Consider the following 24,597-nt stretch of genomic DNA (forward strand, 5'->3'; position numbering starts at 1 on the left):
AGATCTTTTTTTTTTTTTTTTTTTTTTTTAAGATTTTATTTATTTATTCAGGAGAGACACAGGCAGAGGGAGAAGCAGGCTCCATGCAGGGAGCTCGATGCAGAACTCAATCCCAGGACTCCAGGATCATGTACTGAGCTGAAAGCAGGCACTTAACCGCTGAGCCACCCAGGCATCCTAAAAACCAGGGAGATCTTAAACTGAATTTTAAAAGACAGTCAATATATGTCATCACCAAGATGTTAGAATTACCTGACAAAGATTTTAAAGCAGTTAGATTTTTTTAAAAACCACCCACACACCTTCAACAAGCAGTTGTGAATTTGCTCAAAACATGAAAACAGTAGAAAGCCTCAGCAAGGAAATAGAAATACCCAAGTAGGGCTTTTAGAATTGAAAGATGCAGTAGCTGCAGTAAAGGCTTAGGGATGTGCTCAGCAGCAGGATGAGGGAGGAAGGAAGGAGTCAGTCCCATCTGAGCAAAAGTAAAAGTCAACCTAACAGATGCTGTGGGATCATGACAAACAGAGAACTTTGGGGATGCCTGTGTGGCTCAGTGGTTGAGCACCTGCCTTTGGCCCAGGGCATGATCTGAGAGTCCCAGGATCGAGTCCCACATCGGGCCCCCTACAAGGAGCCTGCTTCTCCCTCTGCCTCTATATCTGCCTCTCTCTCTGTGTGTGTCTCTCATGAATAAATAAAATCTTTTTAAAAGGGGGGGGTGAACTTTGTATCCTTGGTGTGCTCAAAGAAGGAGAGAGATACAGATGACAAGCTCATTTGGTAAATAATAGCTGAAAACTTCACAGATTTGGCAGGAGACATGAAGCTACTGATGGAAGTTGATGCTCAAACCCAACAGGACCCTCTTGAAGTGACCTCTGTGTAGGCACACCCTAGTCCAACTTCAGCACAGTGAAGACGCAGCAGTTGTAAACTGGGAGAGAAATGAGTCCTTGCCCATAGCGATAAGACAGTTCAGACAATAGTTGGATTGCTTGTCTGAATCCAGGGAAATGGCACAACATTTCTCAAAGGCTGAAAGGAAAAGTGTCTAACCAGAATTCTAAACCCAGTGAAAGTATCCTTCAGGAATTAAGTGGGAGTCAAAGCCTTCCTATATGAAGGATAATACCTAAAAGAGTGTGTTGCTAGCAGACCTACCCTGTGGGTAAAAGAAGGTCTCTGAACAGAAAAGAAATAAAGAAGGGACCTTGGAACATCAGGAAGGCAGAAAGAACAGTAAGTACATTTATGGGCGTGTACAGCAGGCTCTCCTCCTTTTGAGTCTTTTAAGTAAGTAACTTTTTAATAAATAAAGCAAAAAGTTTTAACACTGATGTATTTTTAAACAATTATTGAGACATAATCCTGTATCCTACAATTCACCCATTTAAAGTATACAGTGGTTTTTGGTACATTGTGTTATTAATGTTTTTAATTTGTAGTAAAATATATGTAACTTAGAATTTGTATTTTTCATTTCCATTTCTCAGTGTAAGGTTCAACAGCACTAAGTACATTCACATTATTGTGCAACTATAACACCATACCTCTTCAGAACTTTTTTATCATCCCAACTAAAATTTTGTGCCCATTAAATCATAATTGCCCATTCCCCAGCCCCCGGTAGCCACTGTTCTTCTTTTTATCTCTATGGTACATCATATAGTGGAATCTTACAATATTTGTCCCTTTGGTTCTATCATATTTCACTCAGCATAATTTCCTTAAGGTTCTTCTTCTGTATTATAGCATATGTGAGAATTTCAACCCTTTTAATGCCGGATAATATGCCTTTGAATACACACACACACACTCCATATTTTGTTTATCCATTCATCCGCCGATGGACATTTCTGTTGTTTCCTCCTTTTTGCAGTTGTGAATAATGCTGCTATGAACATTGGTTTACAATTCTCTGTTGAGGACCCTGCTTTCAATTCTTTTGTCTATATACCCAGAAGTGGGATTGCTGGCTCATATGGTGAGTCTACAGTTAATTTTTGCGAACTGCTGAATATTTTCCACAGTGGCTGCACCACTTTTATATCCCCACCAGCAATTCTTGAGAGTTCAGTTTCTCCACATCCTCAATAATACTTGTCGTTCTCTGTTATTTTTCATCATAGCCATCCTAATGGATGCACAGTGGTATCTTGTGTGGTTTTGATTTGTATTTCCCTAATAGTGCTGTCGAGCATTTGCTCATGTACTTTTGGCTATTTGTGTGTCTTCTTTAGTGAAATGTGTATTCAAGTGCTGGTTTACTTTTGAATTGACTCACTTGTTCCTTGTTCTTGAGCTTTAGGAGTTCTGTATATATTCTGGGTATTAATTATCAGATATATGATAAATAGAATATCTTTATAACATGGCCAAGGAAGACCACAAAATGTATAAACACCAGAAGAAAAAAAGATTGATAAATTTCATTACATGCACTATCATATAAAAGATGTGAAATTGGGGTTAAATATGGTTGTCTACGATAGTTATGTTAAAATTACAGATTGTGGGCAGCCCCGGTGGCGTAGCGGTTTAGCGCCGCCTGCAGCCCAGGGCATGATCCTGGAGTCCCGGGATCGAGTTCCACGTCAGGCTCCCTGCATGGAGCCTGCTTCTCCCTCTGCCTGTGTCTCTGCCTCTCTCTCTCTCTCTGCATGTCTATGAATAAGTAAATAAAGACTTTAAAAATATATTTATTTAAAAAATAAAAATAAAAAAAATCAAATTACAGATTGTTAAGTAAGGTTTAGAATGAGGCAAATGGGGAACACCTGGCTGGTGCAGTCAGTATAGCACACAATTCTTGATCTCAAGGTCATGAGTTTGAGCCCCATGTTGGATATAGCCTTACTTAAATAATTAAAACTTTAAAAAAAGAGACAAAAGGCTTAGTTTGGTTGAGAAGATTCACTTTCTGGTGGGAGAAATGACACATGAGAATGTGAAAGCAGGAGGGAGCTGATTGTGTTTAAGAAATTGTGCTGACACAGCCATTATGGAAAACAGTAAGGAGAATCCTCGAAAAATTAAAAGTAATATGATCATATGATCCAGCAAATCCACTTCTGGGAATATATCCAAAGGAAATGAAAACATTAACTCAAAAAAATATGTGCACCCCCATGTTCATACCAGCATTATCTGTAATAGGCAAGACATGGAAGCAACCTAAGTATCCATCAGGGGATGAATGGATAAAGAAGAGGCAGTATTTACATGCAGTAGAATACTACCTAGCCTTGTTAAAAAAAAAAAAGAGGGGAAAGAAAGAAAAGAGAATGAGAGAGAGAGAGTGCTGCCATTTGCAACATCGATGGACCTTGAGGACACTATGTTCAGTGAAGTAAGCCAGAAAAAAACAAACACTTTATAATCTCATTTATATATGAAATCTAAAATACAAAAACAAACTCAGAGCACAGCATCAGAGGCATGTGGCTGGCTCAGCCCCACACTGGGTGTAGAGATTACTTTAAAATATAATAATAATAATAAAGCAAAAATCTATTTTAGAAAGAGAGGTTGGTGATGATCAGCTTTGTGGTTACCAGAAGTGAGCAGAGGAAAGGGGGTATCATGATAGGAAAAAGGTGGTCAAAAGTTGAAGCTCTTGTTACAAGATAAGTACATGTACTAAAGATATAACCTACAGCACAATGACTATACCTAACACTACTGTATGCTCTATGTGGAAGATGTTAAGAGGGTAAACCTAAGAGTTTCCATCACAATGAAAACACTTTTTTTTCTTTTTCTGTTTCCTCTTTTTATTGTATCTATAAGAGGTGGTGGATGCTAACTAAATTTACAGCAGTAATCATTTCACAATACATGCAAGCTAATCCATTATGCTGTATGCCATAAACAAACATAGTGATGTATGCAATTATATCTCAGTAAAACTGGGGGGAAATTAATTAGTATGCCAAGCAGAAAGAAAGAATAAAAGGAAGAAAAGAAGGAAAAATTGCGCTTAGGAAGAGTAGAGGTCAAGAAACAGTGGCAGGGGGTGGGGGCGGCAGTAGGGATTAAGGGAGCATTTGTCCTGAAACAAAACAGCAGGGAAGATGATGATGCTGCTTCCTAGGGTTGAAAGAAACAGTGAGGTAGGTGCCTTGCTAGCTCAGTGTGAGGAACACGTGACTCTTAATCTCAGGGTTGTGAGTTGGAGCCCCATGTTGGGTGTAGATCTTAATAAAAATAAAATCTTTAATAAATACATAAATAAAAGAGAACAATTGGGGCTGTATGTCAAAGCTTATGCCATGGAATACATGTTTGGATTCATTCATTCAGAAACTACTTGTTCAATACCCACTTTATGACCAGGCAGTTTTCTAGATGCATAGGATACATCAGTAAGCAAAATAGGTGAAGATCCTTGCTTCCATGGGGCTGACAATTTTCCACTGGGGGAAAAGCCCACTTTCTGTATATTTTTGGGTCTCACCTATTTTTCCTCAGGCTGACAAAACCAAAACCTCAACTTTTACTTGTGTTTTGTTTAGTAAAACTTAAACAGTTTTATATAAGTATCTTTGATCATTATTTACAACCTCCTTAATGGCACACATTTCATGGATACACTGCTCCTTTCAGTGAAATGCTACCACAGTTTTTTGGGGGGGAGGGAGACAGAATAGCAGGACAGTTTACACAGAATAACAAAGACAAATTAAATAATTATTATGTTTGTAGAGTGGTATTCTAATCTGTAACCTGGTACTCAGATCATATATAAACAAGCTGAGCTTTATCTGAAGTCAGTCACTATATTCTTGTTTAAACAAAAAAAAAAAAAGCCCAAGTTATTGTCAGATTTTAAGATCTCTTCTGGAAAAAGAGATCGTTATTTTTCTCCTTTCTATTGAGTGCCTCCATCTCCTTTGAGTTCCTCATTTGCCTAGCTACCTAATTAACAGAGGAGCATGTTTGTGGAGATGTTCTACCTCCAAGTCCTCTATTCATTTCCTCTTCATGTTAGAATTGATTTTCATGATTTACCGTTTTTAGATTTCAAGGTCAGCACAGCCTTTAGAGCTTCTGTAATGTCTGTCCTCTTTAAAATTACTTTGTTGCACAAATACTGTTTTCTTTCGAAGGGAAGAGTAAAGGATTTTTTTTTTCTCCTTCCCTAGAGATAAGTGGCAGTACTTGAGATCTCAGGACTTTAATACATAATAAGAAAAGTCCACAAAAGATGTGATTCCATCTGATTTTCACATGGTTGTAAAATAATATTCCCCCATTTTAAAAGAGGAATTAGCTAAAGAATTTTTTTTTTTAATGAGATGCTCCTGAATAGATTCCCCTGAGGTATTCTCCCCAGCAGAATTTGATTAAGAAAATCTCTTGAGGCAGGTCTCACTTCCTAGAAATGAATCCAAACTGTCTCTGGTTTTAGAACTATTAAAGGAAAGGAAAGAATGAGCCATCATTTCTTCCCCTGGCTCTTAGGATGTGAATTAGAGTACAGGGACACAAATAATGCTAGGAAAGGCACCCGAATCACTGTTAAACACCAACATTTCAACCACAGGAACTTAAAAGTCACTTGGTTCATTCCACGATGCATCCCATCAAGCACGTGGAAAGTTGTTCCAAGGAGCTGTGCAAAAAGAAAGACATCTTCTGGGCAGAAGTGCAAAGGATAAGGAAAGGGCAGTTTACCTCATCTTCATTTGGGAGATTTGGAAAGGAGTCATTGGTGCTAACCAATTAAGACTGTTTCTAGAGAAAGTTTAAACTGCTATTAGGTAATAAGGACTGATTTGGTGATTTGGCTTAGCATGGGTGACTCCATTTGGAGTCTTCTCCCTTTTTTAATATGTCTATGGAGACTCATTGTTAGCAAAACTCAAGATGGTGGGGCAGCCCTGGTGGCCCAGCAGTTTGGCAGTGCCTTCAGCCTGGGGTGTGATCCTGGAGACTTGGGATCGAGTCCCGCATCAGGCTCCCTGCATGGAGCCTGCTTCTCCCTCTCTGTGTCTCTGCCTCTCTCTCTCTCTCTCTCTCTCTCTGTGTGTGTCTCTCATGAATAAATAAATTATTTAATTTTAAAAAAACTCAAGATGGGGATCCCTGGGTGGCGCAGCGGTTTGGCGCCTGCCTTTGGCCCAGGGCGCGATCCTGGAGACCAGAGATCGAATCCCACATCGGGCTCCCGGTGCATGGAGCCTGCTTCTCCCTCTGCCTGTGTCTCTGCCTCTCTCTCTCACTGTGTGCCTATCATAAATAAATAAATTTTAAAAAAATTAAAAAAAAATAAAATAAAAATTCCTTTAAAAAAAAAAAACTCAAGATGGTGGACTATGGGAAAAACTATGTCTTTGAGGTTAGTTGAAGTAGATATGGATAATTTCTTAGAAAATATTCTTTTTTTTTTCTTTAAAGATATATGTATATATTTTAGAGAGAGAGAGCAGGGGAAGGGGCAGAGGGAGAGAATATCTAAGCAGACCCCAACGTGGGGCTCAGTCTCATGACCCATGAGATCATGACCTGAGCAGAAACCAAGAGTTGGACACAAAACCGACTGAACCACCCAGGTGCCCCAAGAAAGTTGTGGGGTTTTTTTAAGATTTCATTTATTTATTTGAGAGAGAGCACCCACACGTGCAAGTGGGGGAAGGGGCAGAGGCAGAGGGAGAAGCAGATTCTCCACTGAGCAGGGAGCTAATGTGGGGCTCAGTCCTAGAACCCCTGAGATGACTTGAACTGAAAGCAGACGCTTCACTAACTGAGCCACCCAAGCACACCATCAAGGAAGCATTCTTTTAAAAAATTCATAACTGGAAAAAATTCATAACTGGCTTCTCCTTCACTCTATTATACCTTATACAAAAACAGAACAGATATTGCTGGCAAAGAATGGTTAACCCTTTACATTAAGGGATTTGTCCTATCTTGTGAGGACCAATTTTGACTTTTAAAAAAATTATATTTGTGTTGTTATTAAGAAACAGTGAGTCCATACTTGGAAAGCAATTATTATAAATAGAAGAGTGTGAATTAAAAGATAAAGCTCCTCTTCCCAGAGATAATAATAATTTAGCATATACCCTTTCAAACTTCTTCCTTTATATATATATCTGTCTTTCTTCCAACACTTTACTATAAAATTTTTCAGTAAACAAAAAATTGTGGGGCACCTGGGTGGCTCATCCAGTTCAGAGCAGATTCTTGATCTAAGCTCAGGTCTTTTTTTTTTTTTTTTTTTTTTTTTTTTTTTAAGATTTAATTTATTTACTCATGAGACACACAGAAGCAGAGAGAGAAGGAGATTCCCGGCAGGGAGACCAGGCCGATGCAGGACCGATATCCGGACCAGGATCACGCCCTGAGCTGAAGGCAGACGCTCAACCTCTGAGCCACCCAGGCATCCCTAAGCTTAGGTCTTGATCTTGTTGTGAGTTCAAGCTCTGGGTTGAGAGCTTTAAATTTTTTTTTAATTTTAAAATAAGCAAAAAATTGAAAAAACTCTACAATGAACATGCAACATCACATTACCTACATTTTGTCATTAACATTTGACCTTGGTTTATCATGTATTTATCTATCCATGTGTTAATTCATCTTATTTTTGAGTACACTCCAAAGTAAATTGCAGATAGGAATATACCTCCCCCTAAATATTGCAATGTACATATCAGAACCAAGATCTCAATATTTCTTTACAGATTTTTCTTTTGAGGTACATTTACCATCAATAAATATGCATAAATCTTTTTTATTTGTTTTTAGATTTATCTATTTATTTTTAGAGAGAGCAGGGGCAGGGGCTGAGGGGGAAGGAGAAAGAATCTCCAGCAGACTTCCCACCAAGTGTGGAGCTGATTGCAGGGCTCAATTCCATGTCCCTGAGATCACGACCTAAGCTAAAACCAAGAATTGACTGTCCAACTGACTGAGCCACCCAGGTGCCCCAATATTATTATTATTTTTTTAAGATTTATTTATCCATTTGAAAGAGAGATTGAGCACGAGCAAGAGTAGGGCTGGTGGGAGGAGGAGAGAATCTCAAGAAGGCTCCCTCTGGAGCATGGAGCCAATGAGAAACTTGACCTCACAATCCTGTGATCATGATTTGAGCCAAAATCAAGAGTCCTTTGCTCAACCAACTGAGCCACGCAGAGTCTTTTTTCATATACTTGCATAACCCAGCCCCTCCTCAAGAACAGCATCCCCAACCAGAAAGTGCCCCCATGCCCTTTCCAAGGCCATCCCCACGACCTTTAATGTTTTAAAGTATTTTTGTTTAAATAAGCCCATGTTGTATTTTCTTTTTGCAACTTGAAGAGTGTTTCCATTTGAGTAAATATATACCTTATTTTATTTCATTAACTCCATATCTTATTATTTGAATATACCAAAGTTTGCTTACCTTTGATAAACTTTTCTGTTCCTACTTTTTCATTGCAGACTTTGTAGTTACACATTCAGCTTTGCTTCTCTATCAAGTAGACTCTAGTTTTCTACCAGCTGTTACCCCCAAATCTTGTTATATTACCTAACTCCACAACTTCTTTCTTCCACAATATACCTATAATCCATGCTACCGTATCCTCACATTTGTCAAATAAAAATTCATTACACATTAACAAAGCTATTAACATAAATAGCTTTTTTTTTTTTTTTTTTTTTTTTAAGAAATAACTTTTCCAAGGAAAAATTTCATGAGAAGGGCGCCTGACTGGCTTAGTTGGCTGAGCCCTCGACTCAGGTCGTGGTCCCAGAGTCTTGGGATTGAGCCCCACATTGGGCTTTCTGCACCATGGGGAGCCATCTTCCCTCTCTCCCTCTGCCTGCCACTCCCCCTACTTGTATTCTCCTTCTCTTTCCCTCTCTCTCTTTTTTTTTTTTGTAAAGATTTTGTTTTATTTACTCATGAGAGATATATAGAGAGAGAGAGGCAGAGGCAGAGACACAGACAGAGGGAGAAGCAGGCTCCATGCAGGGAGCCTGATGTGGGACTTGATCCCGGGACTCCAGGATCACACTGTGGGCTGCAGGCGGCGCTAAACCGCTGCGCCACCGGGGCTGCCCATCTCTCTCTCTCTCTTTCTCTCTCTCTCTCTCTCTCTCAAATAAATCTTTTTTAAAAAAAAACATTTCATGAGAAAAGTGGATTTATTTTACATTTTTTACAAATCCCTTGGGTGTCTGGCTTAATAGAAGACAACTGGATTTTCTAATCTACTTTTTCATTCAATTCATTTTGATGTTACTTTGGTTTAAATACATGAAGAAATCTGTCCTTATACAGGTAATAAGTTATAAAAGATAAGAATGTTTTAATAATTTCAGATAATTCTTCTTTGACACACGACCAAAAATATAAATGTAATAGTTCCTTGAAGGTGAGTTGTATCGTAGATTATGAAATCAGTTAACTTTTCGGGGAACCCTGGGTGGCTCAGCGGTTTAGCGTCTGCCTTTGGCCCAGGGCGCAATCCTGGGGTCCCGGGATCGAGTCCCGCGTCGGGCTCCCAGCATGGAGCCTGCTTCTGTCTCTGCCTCTCTCTCTCTCTCTCTCTCTCTATCATAAATAAAAATAAATAAATCTTTTAAAAAAATAAATCAATTAACTTTTTATATTCTGTTACTTTAAAATCCATTGATCTCTGTTGGAATTTTAATGTGTTGAATTTTTTTTTAATCCATGTGTGATTTTATCACTTCATGCATTGGTCATTAAGAAATTCTGATTCACTGAATTGTATTGCTCTTCCATTTGCTATGTGCATTCACAACTGTTCACATTTAATAAATGTAATCTTTCCACTTATTTCATGAGGAAAATTTAAGTATTGGAAAACTAAAGATTCTCATGGTAGTGGACACAAGTTTTCCAGAATTCCAGTGTTCACTTCAAATTTTATGAGAGGAAACAGATACTTTCAATTTTTTCTTAAAGTAACAAGCTCACTTCACTTGTTTCCCCTTCCTAAGTCTGAATAACCATAGCTTGTCAGTTACTCTTTCAAGGATGAATGGTATTCTGTGGCAGAAACTAGTCCAGCTCACTGTTATATCTGCATTTGTGTATTTCCTAGATGCAGCCACTAAGGATGCAGCACAAGTGTTTTATGCATACTTACATTTGTGCCATGCAGAATATTAAGATTTTTGGCTTGTGTGTCAAAATTTAATACAATTTTTATAACTTAAAAATTAAGAATGCTTTAATTTTTAATGCTTTTATGTGCTGCCATGGTTCATTTCCATTAGTTTCATTCATCTAGTACAGTTTTCTGCCACCTGCCTTGATTCATATTAAGATGCCAGCAGTTTTACCCACCATTGCCTTTTACATGGTTAGTATAAACGTCAGCATAGTGAAAATGGCATATAAATAGCATCTTAGGTAGTATTAGTATAGTAGCAGATATATAGTACTTAGTAGTATTAAGACAGTCTTTACCCTTTGGATCTCCTAGGATTAGCAGAACATTTAACAACTGCTGGTCTAGAGACAATGATAGGATGAATACCCAGATAACAAGAAGTTTAGCTTCCTGTGAGAAATGAGTCACCTAAAGATCAGAAAGGTCAGAGAGTAAGGAAATCTAAGCAGTCTTTTTAGGGTAGAAAGGGGCTTTTGACTTTTACTAATAGGACTGTTTCAAAAGAGGGGGGGGGAAATATTAAGAGATCATAAATTTGAATGTAAATACTCTTGAGTTATTTAAATTCAAGAACTCTTATTCTAGAAAACTGTTAGACTTTCCATTTTTACAGACAGCTTTAGACTATAATAATGTAGGAAAACAAATGTCAGATACTCTAGTTAATAATTTTAATAATCATTCTCAGTTTTTAATTGGCTTCACAATGACCTGTGTATGTTTTGGTGGTAAGTTTGCTATATTAGTTGTTTTATATTGGCTACTATTAAAACAATATCTTTAGCATTTACCCCCTGGAGTGTGGATGGGAAAGAGTAGCTAAAATTAACTGGTGATGGAAAACTGCATAAAATTAAAAATTAAATCTTTATTTTTCTAGTCAGTGCCTATTAGATCTTGTGGCTGTTTGACCCTTTGTATGAATAGATAGTGAAATTGATAGTATTTTTTTGTTTCAGGAAAGTATCTAAGGCAAAAGAGAATTGACTTCCAGCTTCCCTATGACATCCTTTGGCAGTGGAAACATAATCAGGTACAAGGAGTCTATCTTACCAGTTTTCATTCTGAAGGGTGGGTGAGGGGAATGCAAGTCTCTCTCTGCCTCCTTGTTATGCCCTGTGCTCCCTGTGAAGGTTAGAGACTAAGAAATGAATTTGCATCCGTATCTAATGTGATCTATTTGCCTTTACTCGTGTTTCAGAATAGCAGTGAGTTCCTGCTTCCCTAGGCAACCCTCTGTTATTAGTCTAGACTCTTATTCTGGTAGCAGAGATCTGTTTCTAAGAATCCTCTTTGATGCAGGTCCCAGGAGAATTTAGATGTACTGCCAGCAGCACTAAGAAATTCCAGGCTTTATTTTTGTTGGCTCCTTCCCATCAGTTCGGAATTTATTTTTCACATACAAAGGAGATTCTTCTATCAAAGGAAACGGAAAATGTTTAACACTCAAGTACTTCTAAAAGATCTTTAAATATATTGGGAAGTAAAAAATAGGAAGGTGCTGTTTTTCCTGTTACTTCCCTAATTGAAAAGTTTCCCCCAGTAATTTTGGTAGTTAGCTATAGCCCCAGTCCCCATGTTAAGAACAAGCATGTCATGCAAATGAGGTAAGTAGGCTCCTGACCTTTGCCAAAATTCCACCAGAATTCAATTTTGGAAGGCCAAAAGCAGTCGACATCCCCCCTCTGCATTCTCTTCTCTGGTGGCCTCTCTTGAATTCTGAGAGGATCAGTATGTTAGATATCTGTCTCAGAGTTCATGACCATGAAGGAGACAGTTCTCTGGCCCTGCTGAAAAATGGGGGGGGGGGGGGGGGGAGGTTCTAATTGGTTAATACACCTTCAATTAGACCACGGTGCTTCTTTTGTTTATGCTGTTTATTCTGGTAAAACACTGGCCAGGTGATCACCTCTCTTCTAATACATTGGGTTTTTTTGTTTTTTTCTTTCCTTTTTTTTTGAATGCATTCTTAATTGCAGAATGAGAACTTCCTTTCCTGCCTTCCCTCTCCCCTTTATTCACTAAATTAATTGCCTTAATTAAAATGTGAAATGTGTTTTTCTAGAATACCTACCCTGAAAAGGCTAGGTGCTCATCTTTTTAATTTTGTATACTACCCAGACCATTTCAACAAGCCCTATGCAAGTTTTCCTTTCTTCCCAAACAGGCAAGTTGAGTCTTGATATATTCAAAAAGAATAGCTTCATTCTGCAGCGTGATTTTCATTTAAGTCTGTCTCCAATATGCATGTGATTGAGAATGCATTCTTATGAAGCTATTTCACGTTTCTTTGTTGTAGAATCTGTTTCTCTCGCACCCTGATCTAGTAAGTTACTTTTTATTTCAGGGTAAAAAGTGATCACACCAAGATTTTCCCTAGAATGTATCCAACCCAGAAAATCTTACAAATATTCACATATGAGCAGAACACGTGGATAATTTCTTGTATTTTTAGTGATTGATGCTGCTGTCTGGCATTTGAAGTTAAATGCTATATCAAGATTTTTCTTTCTTTTCTTCTAGCTATACAAAAAGCCAGATGTCCCACTATATAAAAAAATCCGTTCAAGTGAGTAACTTAGGAGCTATATTTTCTGCCTTCAGACCATCAGTGTTCTTGGCCTAGCACTTAAAAAATTATCCTCTATGTTCACAAATTATTCTTTGCTATCTTCTCTCAAGACGTCTACGTGGATGTCAAACCCCTTTCTGGTTACGAGGCCACCACCTGTAACTGTAAGAAGCCAGAGGATGACACCGGGAAGGGCTGTGTGGATGACTGCCTCAATAGGTACTGTACTAACCTGACTTCTCTGAAAGCACAAGCTTTAGGATAGATGACGCTTCATTTGGAGGGAAAAGTTAAATAAGCTCTTTGGTTTCATCTCATGGAATTGCACAAAGCTATATAAAACCTAATTGTTGGGCTATCCTAATCTACTTGGGCCATTAATGGCAAAATACCATAGCCCTGGTGGCTTAAACAGCAGAAATTTATTTCTTAACGTTCTGGAGTCTGGAAGTTCAAGGTCAAGATGCAAGTATTTAATGTTTGGTGAGGACCCATGTCCTGGCTTATAGACAGCCACTTTCTCCCATGTGCTCCTGGGTCTTCCCCTAGTGTGTGCTTGTGGAGAAAGAGCTCTCTGTTCCTCTTCCTGTAGGGACACTAATTCCATCATGTGGTTCCTACCTTTATTCCCTAATGTAAGCCAAATGACCTCCCAAAGGCTCTACCTCCAATAATCATTATACTGGTGGCTACGGCTTCAGCTGTTAATTTTAGGGAGACACAAGCATGTAGCCCATCACATGGGCTAGAGTAACAAAAAAAGAATGAAATTTAAAGTCTTACCATACCCAGGTTTAAGTCCTCTTACTACTTAGGAGACCTGAGGAAAGTCATTTAACCCCTCTAATAAAAGTAGTACCTTCTTTATGGGGGGCCAGGAGTGAGATTTTATGAGACAATGTTCATAAAGTATTCACCATAGTCACCACAGTTTAGAAACTTTCTTATATCTCCGTACATGGTAGCCATGATGAAGGATTAAGGTAGGATGGTGGCAGTGAGAAAGAAGAAAGGCATGATATATTCTGAAGGAAAACTAGGTTGGTTATGCTTATCCTTAGCATAAGCACATAGATGCACATATGCTGACTGGGTCAGTGATGCTGATGAGAGTTGGTCATGCTGTTAGAAAATGAAAGTATGGAGTTTGATTGGTTTGGAGATCAAAACTGTGATTTTAAGTTGGGGCAAAAAAGAGCCAATGAACTTTACATCAGTACTTCCTTTCCTAGATAATTTTCCTGGCCAAAGACTACTGCTTCCCCAGTCTCTCTAGTCAACTGTCCTATGGGCTCAGGGAATCTATGTTTTAGTATCTCCAGCGTTAACATGCCAGCTTCTAAATTCTGTCTTATAACACCATTGTTAATTCACATCTTATACATACATACATACGATTTTAGGAGTCATAGCTGCTGGCCTAGTCTGTGTTGTGCACTGACTTTTTTTCTTCACTCACAGATGTTTTTTATATATACTTTTTTTCTTGTTAGGTCTTTTTTTTCTTTGTGTGTGTGTGTGTGTGTGTGTGTGTGTGTGTGTGTGTGTGTGTGTATACATACATATATGTGTATGTATGGGGGGCCAGGAGTGAGATTTTATGAGACAATTTATACCCATTTGCTCACACCACATATGTGTATATATATACACACACACACACACACTTTTATGTATTAGTGTGGTCCACAAGCTCACCATTTTTAGGAGTTCTCTTATCTTCCATAGGTTGGTATGCCCTCATCCGCCAACCTCCTGTGACTCATCATTCAAATTATTTCAGTGTTATGCTATTAAAAATAGCACTACTGTAAAACTGTGTGGATTCCTTTTTTTTTTTTTTTTAATCCTTAGGGTGTGCTCTCAGAAGAAGAATTACCTGTACAAACTATATGAACATTTATATATTTCTTACTGTGTATTATCCAGTAGCTCTCATAAAATAATGAGTTAATTTGGGTTATAACCACCAGGATCTGAATATACTCGCTTCCCCATAGTTCTACGTCATTTAGGTATTCACATCTAACTTTATTTTTGGTGCTTTGATACTTCACTGGCTTAATGTTTGGCAATATCATATGTCTTTAAAATTCTTTGTTTGCATTCCTTTTTATGCTAACATTGCTATTTTTTATATGTTTTATTGTCAGTGGAATTGCCGTAATATAGCTACTATCGCATTGGTTAGTTCTCTTTTTCGCATTAGTCTAGTAAGATAGGTAATAGTTTGATATTTTAGAAATGAAAGATCCTGGACTTAGGATAGTAAATTGTTCTGTATTACATATATAACACTTAAGTGATAGAATTTGGACCCTCATGTGTTTGATTCGAAAGTCACTCATGTTCTTTCCACGCTATACACTGTTATGTAAGTCATTATTAGTCTTTTAATAACATAGAATTGAAATCTGAATATTTACCTTTACATAATTATATTGATTGTCTTGTATCATCTTTGTTAGTATGAGTTTCACATTTGTGCTTTCCATTGTGTTGCCTTTCTTTAAAAAAAAACTCAAATACAGTGCCACCAACTTTATATCATGAGAATATGAACTGTATATATTCATGCATCTAATGAATGAGATGATAAATGCATAAATACCTAAGAAAAATTAAAATATTATTATCCAATGGGTACTTCCGTATATATTTAAAAGTAACCCACATAATTTAGTTAAATAGAGCCACTTAAAATGTCTTTCTTGTCTTTGTATTCAAGGTTTTGTAAATATTTGTGAGAAAAACTCGAATTGAATTGAATCTATAAGATTCAATTTTATGTCTATGTAAGGCTCATGTAGCCCAATGAAAACTGAATTCAGGACTATTTTTAAAAACAAGTAATAGAGGGGATCCCTGGGTGGCTCGGCGGTTTTAGTTTCTGCCTTTAGCCCAGGGCGTGCTTCTAGAATCCCGGGATCGAGTCCCGCATTGGGCTTCCTGCATGGAGCCTACTTCTCCCTCTGCCTGTGTCTCTGCCTCTGTCTGTGTGTGTCTCTCATGAATAAATAAATAAAATCTTCAAAAAAAAAAACTAGTAATCATTTTTATGAATAATATTTTTTAAACATGTCCTCTCTTCTAAACAATTTCTGAGAATGATCAGTGTTATTTATAAATTCTATAAGCTCTTCTCAAGTTAATATTTGTTTCTGTATACCATCGATATCAATCCCATTACTGCTTCAGAATAGTTCACATTGCCACTTTGCCTAGAGCAGACATTTCAGGCTGCTTTTTTACTCTATACCCATTTGCTCACACCACATACAGAGCCCACTTTCTTAGTTCTCCACAACAAACATGTTACATATAACAAAGCCAAATATTTAGAGGAGATAAGAGTACATTTCTGGGTAAGCCTTGTAATGCCACCAGAAGTGATAACTCTCGTTCACAGGCTGCAAATTGAGTATCAGCGTCCTTGGATAACTCCCCATTAGATCCTGTCTGTGCTCCTTTGTTGAGTATCATTCACTTCCGCTTGCCCAGTGAGAATTTCCAGGAGCCTTCACTTTTGCTGTAGAAGAGCAGTAGACCTTCAAATCCTCGGTCCCAAAAAAGTAGAGAGGATCCTCTTCCCTGCCTCCAAGGCTTACTCCTTCCTTACGTGGCATGATTTATAGTGGGAATATTTTTCAAATAAGAACCTGTCTCCACTCCCAAGGGGTGACCTGACCTCCATAGCTAGTTAGGTCACACTAGTACATTTGCCAGCAACTATTTAACATTAAATCTCACCATGCGAGGGAAAGAGTTTTCCTATGTAGGTCTATATTTAGAAGGGGAAGATTCTCTAGTCTTAAAATGAATGGTATTATATGGCTAAAAATAATGGCAGTTTATGCGGTAAATCAGCAACTTCACATCTTAGTGTACAGCACCTACTTTCAGATTTTGATAAGTTTACAGTTTTGTTTCTCAGATACAATGACTAGAAACATGTTTTACTTTTTACATAAAGGGCTTATCTTGATCATTGAAATGAATGGAATATATTTCAATGCCTTCAACTCTAGAAATGTCTAATGAGTGTTCTCTGGCAGAAAAATTTTTTAATTTTAAAATCTTTCAGCACTCTGTTATACTTTAGTTCTCTTATCCACATAAATTTTATTGTTTTATGTGTTTTGAGATATGATGAAAATTCAGGTGTAATATTCAAGGAAGAGGTGGTTACAGTTGCAACTATGAACATGAATGAGCCATTTTTTTTCCTTTTTTTTTAATTTAGATTCAATTAAATTTTTTTGAAAGATTTTATTTATTTATTCATTAGAGACGCAGAGAGAGGCAGAGACATAGGGGTGAAGCAGGCTCCATGCAGGAAGCGCGATGCAGACTCAATCCCAGGACCCCAGGATCATGCCCTGAGCCAAACCACTGTGCCACCCAGGCGTCTCTAAATTCAGTTAATTAACATACAGTGTGTTATTAGTTTCGGAGGTAGAGTTCAGTGATTCATCAGTCTTGTATTATATTCAGTGCTCATTACATTACATGGCCTCCGTAATGCTTATCACCCAGTTAACCCCATCCCCCCACCTGCTATGAATGAGACTTATAAGGATAAGAGGAACAGGAATGTGCCATGGAAGGTATAGAGGAGAAAAAAGGATGTTTGTTTTATGTTTTTTTTTTAAGGACTCATTATTGAAAAGGTGGAAAATCCATTATCATAAAAGATCAAGAGGGAGAACATTTTCAGGAGAGGTGTTCAGTAGTATTTATGCAGCAAAGAATTTATTAAAAGAAAGAATAAAGGTGGTAAATTTGACAGTAACACAATGTCTTTCTCACAAGTTAAACTGATTGTCTTAAGTTGAATAATCTAGTGGGTATGTTCTTTCTCTGCTTATTCCTTATTTATGTGACACTATGTGTTTTGTCCTGGATGGTTATTTGAAGAATGTCTATGAGAGTACTTTATACTATAAAATGTTAAATCCTTTCTTTACAAGTTTTGTAAGTTATGTGTGTCTATACATACATATATAAACATATATATGTATATGTATATATACTGAACATGATTAAAACAAGGGAGGGTCAAGAATATAATGGTGCCCTTACTGGGATTCTAAACCATAGGCCAAAACTAAATGGCTTCTGTGAAAGATCCAGAAATGTAAAAAAAAGAAAGGAGAAGACATGTTCAAAACAACTTTACTATGTTGAGAATTTTTTGCTTGTTAATTTACTAGAGGTTATAGATTCTAGTATAAAAACTAGAAATGTTATTTCCAATATGGAAATGTCATTTACACTAATGAAATATAAAATTGTTATAAAACAACAATATTGGAAATGTACTGAACTATATACTTAAAAATATTTACAGTTTAAAGTTTATGTGTGATTTTACTACAATTTGAAAAGGAAAAAAAAGATCTGTAAATTCCCATGAGCTGCTTCAAAACAAGAATGCCATGTAACCTTCAAATTATTAATTCCTCTGTGGGTCGTGGTTTTATCTTTTTTGTGGGGGGTGTAGTTTTATTGTAGTTTAAATTTTTTTTTAACTTACGAGTTCTATCTTCTTTTTTTTTTTCAAAGATTTTATTTATTTATTCATGAGAGACATAAGGAGAGAGAGAAGCAGAGACACAGGCAGAGGAAGAAGCAGGCTCCATGTGGGGAGCCGGATGTGGGACTTGATCCCAGGTCTCCAGGATCACAGCCTGGTCTGAAGGCAGTGCTAAACTGCTGAGCCACCCAGGCTGCCCTGTAGTTTAATTCTTAGAACAAAGCTAAATATGATAGTGTTTACTCAAGATGCTTAGTGGACCATTAGCTTAATAATTATTCAGTGTTTGTAACTTGACTTTGAAATTTTCGGTATTATTAAGTGCTGAAGTTGTTTACTCTTTGTCCTTATGAACCTTGTTAACCAATCCAACCTTGTTAATTTATTGTATTCATTTTAAAAGTTCCTGTAAAACAAATATGGATTCATGAAGGCATATATATTGACATACAGTTATCTCTTTTCTTTCTAGAATGATCTTTGCTGAGTGTTCCCCTAACACTTGCCCCTGTGGTGAGCAGTGCTGTAACCAGAGGATACAGAGGCATGAGTGGGTGCAGTGTCTAGAACGATTTCGAGCTGAGGAAAAAGGTTGGGGAATCAGAACCAAAGAACCCCTAAAAGCTGGGCAGTTCATCATTGAATACCTAGGGGAGGTTGTCAGCGAACAGGAGTTCAGGTACAGTGATGAATAATGATACTCCAGTAAAATGGCAAAGGTACCAAATTAGAATGGAGAATGGAAGATTTCAGATTTACTTTCAACTTAATCACTAACTGACTTTCAATTCTTCTTCTCCTCTTTAGGAACAGAATGATTGAGCAGTATCATAATCACAGTGACCACTATTGCCTGAACCTGGATAGTGGGATGGTGATTGACAGTTATCGGATGGGTAATGAGGCCCGATTCATCAACCACAGCTGTGACCCAAACTGTGAAATGCAGAAATGGTAAGGAAGCAGGGGAGGGTGAATCCACGAATCCAAGACAGCAGAAGGCATTGAGGGTCAAAGAGATGAGTCTTCCCTCAGTGCCAGTCAGCTTACACAAGCAATTCAGGCAATTCCCTGTTGTACCATACCTCCAGAGAGATACTACTGCTATTTTTTCACTTCATCATAACTATTCCCAGAAAAATACAATATATATAATAATGGTAATACCAAATACTTACCGACTGCTTACTGTGTGCCAGGCACTGTGTTACATGGTTCTTCTCCTGTTAGGTTACTCAGCATATTTATTACATGCCCACTGGATTTGTTAGCAATGAGAAACAAAAATAAGTAAAATAGAAAAGACTCTAACTGTAAAAAATTACATCTAAAAAATAATTCAGGGCAGCCCGGGTGGCTTAGTGGTTTAGCGCCGCCTTCAGACCAGGCTGTAATCCTGGAGATATGGGATCAAGTCCTGCGTCAGGCTCCCTGCTCAGTAGAAAGTGCTTCTTCCCCTACCCCTCCCTATTGCATGCACACTATCTCATGTGCTGTCTCTCACCCTCTCAAAGATCTTTAAAAAACAAGAATAAAATCTTAAAAAAAAAAAAAAGTATAGGACTTAAACTCTCCAGTCAAGTGACAGAATGGAATTCAACATCCAGGGGATCCCTGGGTGGTGCAGCGGTTTAGCGCCTGCCTTTGGCCCAGGGCGCAATCCCAGAGACCCGGGATCGAGTCCCACATTGGGCTCCCGGTGCATGGAGCCTGCTTCTCCCTCTGCCTGTCTCTCTCTCTCTCTCTCTCTCTCTCTCTCTCTCTCTCCCTCTCCCCCCCCCCCGTGACTATCATAAATAAATAAATTTAAAAAAAAAAAAAGGAATTCAACATCCCTTTACAATAAAGACTAAACAAAGTGGGTATAAGGGGACATACCTCAAATAGTAAAGGCCATATAAAACAAGACCACAGCCAACATCTTACTCAATGGTGAAAGTCTGAAAGCTTTTACTCTTAAAATCAGGAAAAGGCAACTCCCACCACTTTTATTCAACATAGTACTAGAACTATTAGCCAGAGCAATTAGGCAAGAAAAAGAAATAAAATATAACCTAATTGGAGAAGAAGTAGAACCGTCTCCATTGCAGAGGACATGACTTTATACATAGGAAACCCTAAACACTCTCCCAGTTGTTAGAACTGATAAATGAAGTCAGTTAACTGGTTTTAGAATACAAAATCAAAATATAAAACTCAGTTACATTTCCATACTCTTAATAATGAACTATCAGAGAAATTAAGGGGAAAAAAAATCCCATTTGCAAAACAGCATGGAAAATAAAATACCTAAGAGTAAGTTTAATCGAAGATGTGAAAGGCATGTACATTGAAAATGCTAATTTGTTAATGAAAATAATTGAAGAAGGCTCAAGTAAATGAATGACGACATATGCTCATGGAATGGAAGAATTAATATTGTTAAAACAACCATACTGCCTAAAGCAGTCTACAAATTCAATGTAATAAAAATCAAAATTTCAGTGGCCAATTTCAGAGAAATTGACCAAAGGATCCTCAGACCTCCAAATAGTGAAAGCAATTGCAAAAGAAGAAGAAAGGTAAAGGCATCTCACGTCCTGATTTCAAATTATATTGTGAAACTATAGTAATCAAAGCAGTATAGTATTGGCTTAAAAATGACGGGGGATCCCTGGGTGGCTCAGCAGTTTAGCGCCTGCCTTTGGCCCAGGGCGCAATCCTGGAGTCTCGGGATCGAGTCCCACGTCAGGCTCCCGGCATGGAGCCTGCTTCTCCCTCCTCCTGTGTCTCTGCCTCTCTCTCTCTCTCTCTATGTCTATCATAAATAAATAAAAAATCTTTTTAAAAAAATGACACAAATAGAATAGAGAGCTCAGAAATAAACCCATGCTTGTATGATCAATTAATTTATATCAAAGGAGCCGTTAATACATAGTAAGGAACACGCAGTCTATTCAATAAATTGTGTTGGGAAAACTGGACAACCACACAAAAAAGAATGAAACTGGACCCCAGTTTCATAGCATACACAAAAATCAAGCCAAGATGTTTTAAACACTTGAAGGTAGCACCTGAAATCTTAATATTCCTAGAAGGAACCATAGGGAGTAAGCTGTAAGCTCCTTGACATCAGTCTTAGTGAGGATTTTTGGGGTTTAACACCAAAAGCAAAGAGCAACGAAAGTAGAACTAAGCAAGTGGATTATATCAAACTACAACTTTTCTATAAAGCAAAGGAAACCGTCAACAAAATAAAACGGGAATCCTCAAATGGGAGAAAATATTTGCAATTCATATATCTGATAAGTGGTAATACATAAAATATATAAAGAACCACAACTTGGAGATCCCTGGGTGGCGCAGTGGTTTAGCGCCTGCCTTTGGCCCAGGGCGTGATCCTGGAGGCCCGGGATCAAATCCCACGTCGGGCTCCCGGTGCATGGAGCCTGCTTCTCCCTCTCCCTGTGTCTCTGCCTCTCTCTCTCTCTCTCTGTGTGACTATCATAAATAAATAAAAATTAAAAAAAAAAAAAAAGAACCACAACTCAGTGGCAACAAAGCAGTCCAGTTTTTAAAAACGGGCAAATGATCTGAATGGACATCTTTCTGTAGAAGTCATGCAGATGGCCAACAGGTACATGAAAAGGGGCTCAACATCACTTAATCATCAGAGATATGCAAACTGAAACCACAGTGAAATAACACCTCACACCTGTTGAAATGGCTTTCATCAAAAAGACAACACAAATGTTGGTGAGGAAGAGGAGAAAAACGAACGCTTGTGCACTGTTAAGAATGTAACTTGGTGCACCCACTATGGAACAGTGTGGAGTTTCCTCACAAAAATAAACTCATGGGCACCAGACTGACTCAGTAAACGAAGCATGCAACTCTCGATCTCAAGGTCATAAGGAGCCTGTTTAAAAAAAAAAAAAAAAAACAAATAGAGCTACCTCTGTGATCTCTCTCGCTCTGTCTCTCAAATAAATAAAACCTTTAAAACACACACACACACACACACACACACAATGAGACACCACCTCACACCAATTAGAATGGCTACTGTCAAAATCACAGAAAACTAGTGTTGGTGAGGACATGGATGAATTAAGATCCTTTCACATGGTGTGTGGGAGTGAAGAATGGTATTTCTACTTGAAGAAAACCATATGGAGGAACCTCAAAAAATTAAAAATAAAATTACCATATGACCCAGCAATTACATCTCTGAGTATTTATGCAAAAGGACTGAGCACAGTTTTGAAGATGTATCTGCACCCTCATATTCCTCCCAACAACATTCATAACAGCTCAAATGTGGAAGCAGTCCATGTGTCCATCAGTGGGTGAATAAATAAGCAAAATGTGGTATACATATATACAGTGGAACTAAATCATCTTCAAAAAGGAAGGAAATTTTGCAATATCCTACATCATGGATGGATCTTGATGGCATCGTGCCAAGTGAAAATAGTCACAAAAAGACAAATATTGTACAATTCTGCTTATATAAGGTACTTAACGGTATTCAAAATCATAAATGGTTGGGGGTATATAACGGTATTCAAAATCATAAAAGGAACAGGTGATTACTGTAAGTATATTTCAGTCTTACAAGATGAAAGGAGCTGGGAGCATGGTTGATGGTGATGGCTGTGCCACAGTGTGGATATACTTAATATCCCTGAACGGTACACTTTAAAATGGTTGAGATGGTAGATTTTATGTTATGTGTGTTTTAACATCACTTTTTAAAAGATAATTGGATAGTTTGAGCAACTCTATTTTTGTAAGTTTTTTAACTTTATGAATTAGGTAGAGACACAGATTTTAAGTGGAAATTGCCATCCATTTTTACAGATGTATACACCCATACAACCCACATCCTTATCAACATATAGAATGTTTCCATTGTTTCGAATGTACAAGCTCACCACCTCGAAGGCAAGCAGTGATGTGGTTTCCATCACCAGATTTGTTTTGCCTATTGCTGAACTGCATATACATAAATCTGTGTCTGGCTTCTTTCACTTAGAATGGCTTTACGATTTATCCATGTTGTTAGATTATTGATTTTTATTCTGGGCTAATGTTCTTTGTGTAATTCACCACAGTTTATTTTCCTGAACAACTTTCTTCTATTTAGAAAGTTAAATGAAATTAACAAATTCCTTGAAAAAGCACAAATTACCAAAAATAGCACAAGAAGAGATAAAAAATGCAAATGTCTACCAGTGAAATTGAATGTATAATAACAGTTTCTGACAAAAGAAGCTCCAGACTCAAATATCTTCATTGATAATTATCTATATACTTAAGAAATAATGTCTATACTATCAATATCATATAAACTCTTCCATTTCAAAAGGCGGCTATAACCTTCATCTGAAACCTAACAATATTGTTAAAAAAAAGAAATATAGGCCGGTTAACTTCTTGTTAAATCCAGAATCTACAAATAAATAAATAAGAAAATCTAGTTTTTAAAATAGTTCAAAGGTTGGGAAAATCAAAGAAATTTTAAAAGTATTCAATAAAGGGGCACCTGGGTGGTTCAGTCAGTTAAGTGTCTGGCTTCAGCTCAGGTCATGATCTTAGGATCCTGGAATCAAGCCCTGCATCCTCCTCTGCACTCAGCGGGGAACGTGCTTCTCCTTTCCCTCTCTCTCTGCTGCTCATGCTCACTCTCGCTCTGTCAAATAAAATCTTTAAAAAAAAAAATGTATTCAATAAACACATAAATAAGTGCTTAATATCTTTAACCATCCAAGAGAAATAGTAAACTGTGTTGGAAAACTACTACATACTCCCCCTAAAATGGCTACAATCAAAGAATGACAGAGTGTTGCTGAGTATGTAGTATGACACAAATGCTTTTAGATGCTGGTAGAAGTGTAAATTGCTATATAACCACTTTTAAAAAAATGTTTGCCAGTGCCTATCAAAGCTAAGCATACCCAGTAACCCCAGAACACCAGTCCTAAGTATTTCCCTAACAGAAGTGAGTGTTCATCTTCAAAAGAACATGTGCAAGAATATCCACAGAAATTGTTGTATAGGTATCCCTGGGTGGCGCAGCGGTTTGGCGCCTGCCTTTGGCCCAGGGCACGATCCTGGAGACCCAAGATCGAATCCCACGTCGGGCTCCCGGTGCATGGAGCCTGCTTCTCCCTCTGCCTATGTCTCTGCCTCTCTCTCTCTCACTGTGTGCCTATCATAAATAAATTTTAAAAAAATTTAAAAAAAAAGAAATTGTTGTATAACAGCTAAAAACTACAAGCAATCCAAATATTTATCAACAGAACAAGCATCTAAATTGTGCTGTATTTACACAATGGAATGTTACATAGCAAAGATACATCACAGCTACA

The 24,597-nt window shown here is 37.7% G+C and overlaps 1 protein-coding gene across 4 annotated transcripts in view; it reads left to right on the top strand.

The window, feature by feature from the left end:
* The window catches only part of ASH1L (ASH1 like histone lysine methyltransferase), a 180,946-nt gene that overhangs the window by 132,383 nt on the left and 23,966 nt on the right, over positions 1-24,597 (top strand). For all 4 annotated transcript variants that reach the window (XM_038543095.1, XM_038543093.1, XM_038543094.1 and 1 more), the window contains 5 exons: positions 11,096-11,169; positions 12,660-12,705; positions 12,819-12,927; positions 18,717-18,923; positions 19,052-19,198. In XM_038543095.1, coding sequence (XP_038399023.1) covers positions 11,096-11,169; positions 12,660-12,705; positions 12,819-12,927; positions 18,717-18,923; positions 19,052-19,198 — 583 coding nt within the window. The remainder of the gene's footprint in view (positions 1-11,095; positions 11,170-12,659; positions 12,706-12,818; positions 12,928-18,716; positions 18,924-19,051; positions 19,199-24,597) is intronic.

This window comes from Canis lupus, chromosome 7, assembly GCF_011100685.1.
Source record: "Canis lupus familiaris isolate Mischka breed German Shepherd chromosome 7, alternate assembly UU_Cfam_GSD_1.0, whole genome shotgun sequence".
Taxonomy (NCBI): domain Eukaryota; kingdom Metazoa; phylum Chordata; class Mammalia; order Carnivora; family Canidae; genus Canis; species Canis lupus.